The following is an 8827-nucleotide window of genomic DNA, read 5'->3' as shown; positions in this document are numbered from 1 at the left end:
CGAGCCGTAAATCAACCAGCATTATTTTTTACCTACATCGAATCTTTAACTCATGCATGAAGTATTAAATATAAATAAAAAATAAAATTAATTACATAGCTTAGACGAAATCTACGAGATGAATCTTTTAAGTCTAATTAGATTATAATTAGACACTAATTATCAAATAACAACAAAAACTGCTATAGTATCATTTTATCAAAAATTTCGGCATCACAGGCCCCTAAACGAACCAGTAACGATAAACGAAGCAGCAAACCGAACATGCTTGTCGCTCCTGGTTCCTTCAGAGTCACAGGTACCCGTACCAACTCTCTGACTCTGACGGTCAAATCGATCCGCTCAGGCCGGCCGAGGAGGTCTCGGTTGGTAGCTGCGGGTGGACTGCTAGCGGTACTGATGCGAGCGGGGATTGGGATTCAGATTGGTGCTTGTGGGGGTGAGCGATCGGCTGCTTGCTTGCTCGTGTCTGAATTGATGGATCGAGAAATTGCGCTGCCCGTGTTTGCGGCGGTGGCCATGAGGATGCACGCCATGTGTTTGTGGAATTGCTGCAGCCTGCGCTGAGTCTTCCTGCAAGGGAGCGCTGCTTTTGCGGCCGTGATCTGAAGCGGGTTCTCGAAGCATGGACGTGGTGCAGGTGCTCGCCTCGGCGACACAGCTGGTCTCGGCGATGGTGTCCGCGGTCGGGGCACTGGAGCAGGCGGCGTCCGACCTCGCGGAGGCTCCGAGGAGGCTGCAGGTGCTGGAGGACTTCGTGTCCGACCTCGACGCGCTGACGGAGCAGTCGAGGCAGCGGCACGCGCACAAGCTGCACGGCCCGCAGCTGGACCGCCAGTTCCAGAGCCTGGGCAGGCTCATGGACCAGCTGCGCGGGAACGTCGCCAAGGCCAAGAAGATCCTGAGCGGCGGCAAGGGCAAAGGGAAGGGCTTCGCCAGGCTGGTGCGGAGCTCCGTGACGGGTGACCCGCTCATGAGGTACGTCAGGCTGATCAGGGACGACCTCAACCAGTGGCTGGAGCTGCAGGAGCTGACCCAGAGCGTCGGCAAGGTCATAGCGTCGACCGCCAGGAGCACGCCGGCGCTGGTGAGGGTTAAGTCGGAGCATGGATACCCGGTGTCGAAGAAGTGCAGCTATGTCAGGGAGCTGTTGGAGAGGGATGGGGCTCATCGAGTCGTCCTCATAGTCGGTCTCTCTGGTATTGGGAAGTCATGCCTTGCACGGCAGATTGCTTCTGATCCACCTTTTTGTTTTGTGAATGGTGCGATTGAGATTGGTTTTGGGCGGTGGTGCAGCAGGGCAGCGTGTAATGGGAGCAGAAGCGAATACCATAAGCGCCTTGCTAGGAAGATCTGCACGTTCCTTGTGCAGATCGGCTCCATGACTGTTAAGGAGGAGGATGGAAAAGATCTTGATGATGTCTGTTGCTTGCTCCAGACAGCATTGGTCGGAAGGAGCATGCTGATCCTACTTGATGATGTTTGGGAGCAAGACATTGTTGATCGCTTCACGAGACTATATGATAATGATTGCCGGTATCTCGTGACCACAAGGGATGAAGCTATCTACGAGATAGCAGAAGCTGAAAAGGTAGAAATATCCAAAGATGACATCAAGGAGATCAGCAGGGAAATTCTTCTCTATCACAGCCTTCTCAGTGTTGGAGAGCTTCCGGTATGCTTTACTCTTAGCCTTGTTGGCCCTTCATTAGTTTCAGCTGCATATCACATCTCTTAGCTTTCTTTGCTGATACTAATTTGCATATGTTCATCTGCTGCTTTAACGAAGGCATCCCTGCTGCGAAAATCTCAACTTGTACATATGTCTGCATTTCAAGATTAATCTTATCCTGTTAACAACATGTTTTCTTTAGTAACATAATGTTTAGCTTCACGAATATGCTCATTATTTTTTACATACATATATGTTTTTATTTATTTAGTAGTTATGCTAATACCTGCAATTTGCAAAGTAAGACATGTTAGAAAAAAGATATGTCACACAAGTTAGAATCACGACAAATTCCAAACACCATGAATTTTGGATGTTTAACTTCTCTACTATACTTCACAGCCTGCTGCAGAAGTCTTACTGTATCGTTGTGGTCACCATCCCCTTACGGTTGCTGTCATGGGCAAGGCTCTCAGGAAGGAGACCAGAGTGGAAAAATGGGAGAAAGCCATATCGAACCTCTCAACATATGCCACTTGTGCACCTGGTCCAGTTTCATACGTCAATGAGAAAGACGTGGAGACTACGTTGACCATATTTGGATCTTTTGAGTTCAGCTTAGAAGCAATGCCAGAAAATTCAAGAAGTTTTTTCATGGCTCTTGCAGCTATCTCTTGGGAAGAACCTATTCCAGAGGCTTGTCTGGAATCCATTTGGTCAGCGCTTGAGCAGGGCGGCCTGTTCTCTCTCGTGGTTTCAAAATTAGTAGAAGGATCACTCATTATCAAACTGGAGGACCAACCGTTGTATCATATGCATGACATGGTTTCACTTTACCTGGAGAACAAAACAAATGATGTTGTTCATGCTCTTTTATCTGAATCAATTTCTTATTATGCGGCATTAGTGTCTCCTTGGCTTTTTGTTTTTGGCAAAGAGTGTATGAAAAGGCCAGCCGAACAGAAGATGGGATCATTCTTTTCTCTGCTAGAATTCACGGAGATCGAGATTTTATTGGTAAACACAACTCAAGCTCTCATGGGATGCAGATCCCTATCTGAATTTGAGGCAAGCAGACTTGGGTTCAGCAAAATACTTGGCCCTCGAATAGCAGAGATAATTGCAGTAGGGTCACCAGATCTTATTTTTGCAGTCACTACGGCAATTACAGTTATATTTTTCCAAGCAGACTACATAAATCTTGCTCGGTCCCTTGAAACAGCAGGTTCCATAGATAAATTAATTGATCTTCTTGGTGCCTGCGAAGATACTTCAACTCTAGCCAACTTGTCTTCTGTTCTGGCCAAGATATCTGAGCACGTTGATGCCACAATTGCTGATGAAATTTTGTCAAGAATTCCCATGGATCGAATCGCAGATCTCTTGTCTGTAGAAAATGAGCAGTGGCATGAAATTGTGTTTACAACACTTGCATCTCTGACAAAGGTTGGAAAATTGAAGGCTGTTGAGACCATGATTGAATCTGGAATTGACAAGAAACTTCTTGTGCTTCTGGGCAGTGGTTCTGAGATCTCACAGCACCACGCGATTATCACGCTAAAAACATTCTGTGAACTTGGTGCTCCACTCCAAGGGTGCATGGGGCCTGCAGTGCTGCTTCATTTGCCCTGGCATGCTCGGATCAGTTTGGAAAGATTTGTTTTATTTGACAAAAATGTATCTCAATCACCAAAGCCTCAACAATCATTTGAGGTGATTCTTCATAAGATCCTTCAAAGAGACAACAAAGATATCATTGAAGCCATCCAAGGTTTGTTATCTCTTGCTGAGAGGGCAAATGATACAAGGGTGCAAGATCTCCTTTTGGGAAGCAATCTGTTTGATAGGTTGGCTTTGCTGCTACGACGCAGAGAGATCGAAAACAACCAAGTGAGGTCTCAGACCGCCTTTTTGGTGATGAAATTGGCCTGCACAGGTGGAGAGCCATACGTCCATAGGTTCCTGGAGCTTAATATTGTTCACGAGCTCATTGACATGCTGCAGTGCAACATCGACGAGCTCCAGGATTCAGCATACTACGCTCTCCATCAGATCGTCTTTGCAAAGGGTGGATCCCTTGTCTTGCAAAGATTTCTGCAACTAGGAACCATAGAAAAACTGGTGAACTTGCTGGACCGCAAGTCTTTGAAGACCAAGGATCTAGCCATGCAATTCCTGGTGGACATTGCGGAGGTTGGAACCAAGCCCTGCATCGAGAGAATGCTCGCTTCTCAAGTCGTCGAGAAGCTTGTGGCCCTTGAGAAAGCTGGCGATCCCTTTGGCGGCGCAGTGTCAAGGTACATCCAGGGACTCAACAGGTGCAAGAAGCTCCAGACTGCTGAGAGAGCCGTGATGAAGCAACATATTCTGAGGAAGGTGCGATCGGCAGTGAGAGGTCATAAGCTGGAGGCCAGCCTAGTTGCTTCTGTGGAGGCCTCCATCGCTGAAGGCTCCAAAGGAGCTAGTAGTAGTAGTAGGAAAAAGAAATAAGCATTTTGCTGCGCATTTCATCATCGCTGATGTGTTTCATATATGCTGGTAATTCTTCATGACCTTGTTGGCATCTGGCGTTGGTCTTTGTGAGATTTGGATTTTAGCACTGACAACTGAAGAAACCAGAGGTCATAAATGGAACCGAGTGGAACGTCTGCGCTCGCCCAAACACCCCTTCCTACCAACTCTGTTTTTTTTTTCTAATAAAAAATAATTAATCTTCGGCCGGTTTAGTGGTTTCCAGGCAAGCACTTGCCCTGCTCTTTGCTTTCCTCGGACACCATCATTTGGCTGCTCCGATGTCTGCCACTCTGTCAACTTTCTCGAACATCTACCGCCCCTTTCTGCGCTATATATTGCCTTGTTTTGTTCGTCGGATTGGACGAGTTGGATCGATGATGGCTGGGCTGCAGAGATCGGCGCTGACCTTCCGGAGGTCGGGCTCGTCGGGGCTGGTCTGGGACGAGCGCTTCCTCACCGAGGCCGCCGCCGGACGCCAGCAGCCGGAGCTGCGGCACTCGAGGAGCGTCGGCAGCGTCGCCATGCTGCGGCGCGGCGGCGCGGCAGATCGCGACGACAAGAAGAGGAAGCTGCTGGCGCTGTCCAAGCCGAATCACAAGGACCACCACCGGAAGCAGGAGGAGCTGCTGGTGCCTGGCACAGGCACGCCGTTCTGGACGAGGGACGTGGCCCCGGCCGGCGAGCCGCCGTCGCCCAGGGTGCCCGCCGGCTGCTGCGCGCCCTGCGCCATCTTTCGGGACGCCGGCGCCGGTGGCTCGTCGTCGTTGCCGCGGCGGGCCAAGAACAAGAAGCGGTAGGAAGATCACCATGTCTTTTTTTTTTCTTTCATGATCATCATATCCTTGAGACGAAGTGTAACCGAGCGAGCGGTGATCGTGAGACCAAGTGGCTCGTGCGTACGTAGGATTTGAGGTCCATAAAATCTCTCTCTGTGATTCTGAATAAATTTGTACTACGTGGTGAATAATGTGTTCAACCAAGCCCCGATCGAGGGACGTACGGAACGTTGCTCTTCATCATGCGGTCATGCCTACATACTTTTGAACCATGCTTTAAGATAACCGACTTCTCTCTAGTTGATTTGCTTGGAAGTTCAAGATTCGTGATCTCACATCCGGGACGCTTTAAGCGACAGGCAAACTGCTGTCCGGACCATTCGGCGTTCTCACTCTCACTCTCACTCTCGCTCTCTTCTTACCAACACCTAAGGTTCACATGGCGCGGAAGTCTGGTCACTCTCGCTCTCTTACCAACACCTAACGTTCACTAGCTTTTATCCAACAATAAACCTTTACACCAACACTGTTAGATGTTGGAAGATTCAACGGCAGCCACGGTGCGGGATTATGTCCTTAACAACGTGCTGTTTCGTTTCGGAAAAAAATCGGTGATGACCATCCCTACCAGACGTGGTGAGGACTATCACTACTAGAGAACAGACTTTAGAACGATGTCCCAATTTAGCATTAGCCTCGGTATTTTTTGCCCCCGGGACTGAAGGATCTTTAGTCCCGGTTGGTAATACCAACCGGGACTAAATGTTTCTTTACTCCCGGTTGGAGCCACCAACCGGGACTAAAAAGTCATCCAACCTTTAGTCCCGGTTGGTAATACCAACCCAGACTAAAGGTAGACCCTTTAGTCCCGGTTGGTAACACCAACCCCGACTAAAGGACCTTTTAGTCCCGGTTGGTAACACCAACCGGGACTAAAGGTCCCCCGATGGGTTAGTTCAATAGGAAAGCATCACATCCATTGTCAGATGTGTTGTGTAGGTGGGGTGGTAAGCTTCGCGCGAGGCAGTGCATGAGGTCTTGGGTTCGAATCTCACGGGGCGCAGCGGTGGAAGACATTATTTTTTTTTAAGCTGGGAGGATCTTTAGTCCCGGTTGTGGCAAACCGGGACTAAAGATCCCCATCTTTAATCCCGGAATGCTGGTCCCGGTTGGGAAACCGGGACAAAAGGCCTTTCCCAACCGGGACTAAAGCCACTTTGTGTAGTAGTGTATGCAGCTGACAGGTGGCCCATGGGGCATCTAATTTACCATCATATGTTTAAAATGATACTGTGGCACAATCCTCACCACGTTTTGGTAGGTATGGTCCCCACCGATTTTTTTTCGTTTCGTTGGGTTGTCTTGGCTGTAAATAGTTCATGGTGGAAATAACCACGTTTACCGTTAGGTGACACATATATATGGGGTTTTTATTTATCAAAAAGTATGGGCGTGTGTTTAGAACCTTCGTCAATACCATAACTGTGTAGCCTCGCCAAACGGAGATATAGATGAAAATTGCTCGTTTTGATCTCTTGCTAGATCGTCTCGAGGCTTATGCAGACAAAGGTTCCTTGTCAACACATGAGAGCCAAAATGGCTTGCCCATCCTGGCAAGAATGCGCAAGGCAAGGTGAGGCAAGGTTGATAAAGAACCAGAAATGTCCTGGGTCTGACCAAAACTTTTGCATACAATTCAATAAAATTCATTTACTAGTTCGATAATAATTATAACATTTGCTCATAATTCGATATACAAAGTAATACCTTCATCCCACAAAGAAACCCTTTAATAGCATTTAAAATTCGTCCCACAAAGTAAGACACAATATTTAACGTTGCTTACATTGTATGGCATTGTTTAGCACTTTTTATCCACCAGTACTATTAAGCGTATTACTTATATACTCTGCTTGATCACTAAGAGTCTAAGACCATTCTCGGTGGAGAGTTTTATAGCGTTGTTTTCAAAAACATAGAATGCAATGAAACTAGCACTCTCAATGCATAGTTTTATTATTTTGTTTCATACGATATTTAATTATATGACTCAAATTGAGTTGGTAACCGAGCCAAGAGAATTTCATCCCCATGCATGAAACTCGTTCCTTCTCTCTATTCTTAATTTTTTGTCACGTCATCAAAAATAATTACATAATAGTCTTAAATATAGATGAAACTCCCACTTAAATTCGTCTAATATATAATACAGATCCTAGTGTCTTGCTTTTTATGACCGAGTAGACATGAGTGTGGTCTATATCATTAGCCTATGATACTCAATGTGAAAGCTTGATACTCCCTCTGTTCTAAATTATAAGTCGCTCTTTATTCAATATATTTTACTATGTATCTAGAGTTTTAGACATATGTTATCTAGTAAAATTTATAGATTAAAAATGTCAAAATGACTTATAATTTAGAACGGAGAAAGTACCAAACAATTCCATACTCAACGTGAGACAAACTCTAGTTCATAGATATGGCCAAAAATGATGAAAAAAATTGAATCTCACTCGTTTGTTAACTAAATGTAGAGGCTTTTTTTTTTGTGACGACGCCAAAGGAAGTCACTTTTGCATACGAAAAAGATACTAAGTAACAATTTTGTTAATTATACGTGAAGAGACTTAAGACATATATACACGTTTGCGTACTGAGCATAATTAGCAGATTATTTATTTTCATATATATACATTCGATTCCAAGGGAGGGTTCTAAATCTTCGATTCCGTGTGTTGTGATGCTGCCACTATAACTACAATGTTCCATGAGCGTGCGACAACTCCACGTCTCCACGCACGCTAGTGAGTACTGAGTACCCGTAGTAGTGAATGCACATCCCAGTCCCAGCGCTAGTTTGCTAATTTTGTCGCGGAGCCAAAAGCCCAAAACCCCTCTCATCGTCATCGGCGCAGCGCTGCACCTGCACGCGCATCTGCGGGGATCTGCCTCCTCGGCTCCAACTCCACGACGCCGACGCACGTGATGGCCGGCCGGCAAAGTGCGCAGCAGCAGTGGCAGCGCACGGCACGCGCCGTCCGCATTGCCGTCCACCTCACGCGCCCGCCCGCCGTGTGGGTTTTTCGCGTGGCCGACGACGGGCCATCGCGCTCGGCCTCAGGCGCACGAGCACGGAGCGCCGGGGAGCCTCACGCACGCGAAAGCGCCGCGCGGCCGCCGGTCCACAGAAACGCGCGCCCGGCGCCGCCCGCCACGGAGCAGCGTCACCGACGCGCGGGCCCGGGCTGGCGAGGTGGCCCGCGCGTCGGCGAGCCGGGTGGGGGCGCACCCACGTAGCGGCGCTGCGCGCCTTGAGTTGGCACCGGCGAACGCGTGGTCTCGGCGGCGCCACGCGGGTGGTGTCCCTGCCGTGCGATTTGTGAAGGGTGGACGGCTGGGTCGCGGTCGCTAAAACCCCCAAACCCTGTCGGGCAATTAATGCTGTCGCTGGTGCAGGTTTTGCAGGAAGGACCCTTCCGTCTGGAAACCATGTGGTAAAGGCCCCTATGGTTTGTGTGCTTCCTGACCTGGTGTAAAAGTTGGAGGGTGTAGATGGAATTCTCGACATCCCAGCAGCACTTTTCAGGTCCTAGGCTTGACTCTCCGTGTAAGCAAATTTTATGCTGGGATTAAAAAAAATCTCCTCATCTGTCCCACGTTAAAGCACAGGTCTAACAAACGGTCCTACTCTCACATGGGTACGGTGCCGCTGTGTATGAGCGAGGTCTAAGAAACGGCCATGTTCTCATAGAGGTACGGTGCTGTTGTGTATAGGTGAGGCAGGGTTTAGAAGTTTTTTTTTTTTTTTTTTTTTGCCTGCCTGAGAAGATTCTTCTTCGTGCAGGGTGGCTTTGCCCGCAGA

The 8827-nt window shown here is 48.0% G+C and overlaps 2 protein-coding genes across 2 annotated transcripts; both read left to right on the top strand.

Moving 5' to 3' along the window:
• Positions 1 to 273: 273 nt before the first annotated feature.
• On the top strand, positions 274 to 4221 carry LOC136466852 (uncharacterized). Its single transcript, XM_066465372.1, has 2 exons — positions 274 to 1675; positions 2075 to 4221. The coding sequence occupies exons 1-2, from the start codon at positions 626 to 628 to the stop codon at positions 4160 to 4162; spliced, it is 3138 nt and encodes a 1045-aa protein (XP_066321469.1). The 5' UTR covers positions 274 to 625; the 3' UTR covers positions 4163 to 4221.
• Positions 4222 to 4334: 113 nt separating this feature from the next.
• LOC136466854 (MAPK kinase substrate protein At1g80180-like) lies at positions 4335 to 5241 on the top strand. Its single transcript, XM_066465373.1, has one exon. The coding sequence runs from the start codon at positions 4465 to 4467 to the stop codon at positions 4981 to 4983; it is 519 nt and encodes a 172-aa protein (XP_066321470.1). The 5' UTR covers positions 4335 to 4464; the 3' UTR covers positions 4984 to 5241.
• Positions 5242 to 8827: the final 3586 nt, after the last annotated feature.

The sequence above is a fragment of the Miscanthus floridulus genome, chromosome 7 (assembly GCF_019320115.1).
Source record: "Miscanthus floridulus cultivar M001 chromosome 7, ASM1932011v1, whole genome shotgun sequence".
NCBI classification, from domain to species: Eukaryota; Viridiplantae; Streptophyta; class Magnoliopsida; order Poales; family Poaceae; genus Miscanthus; species Miscanthus floridulus.
This window is presented reverse-complemented; position numbering and strand designations above follow the sequence as displayed.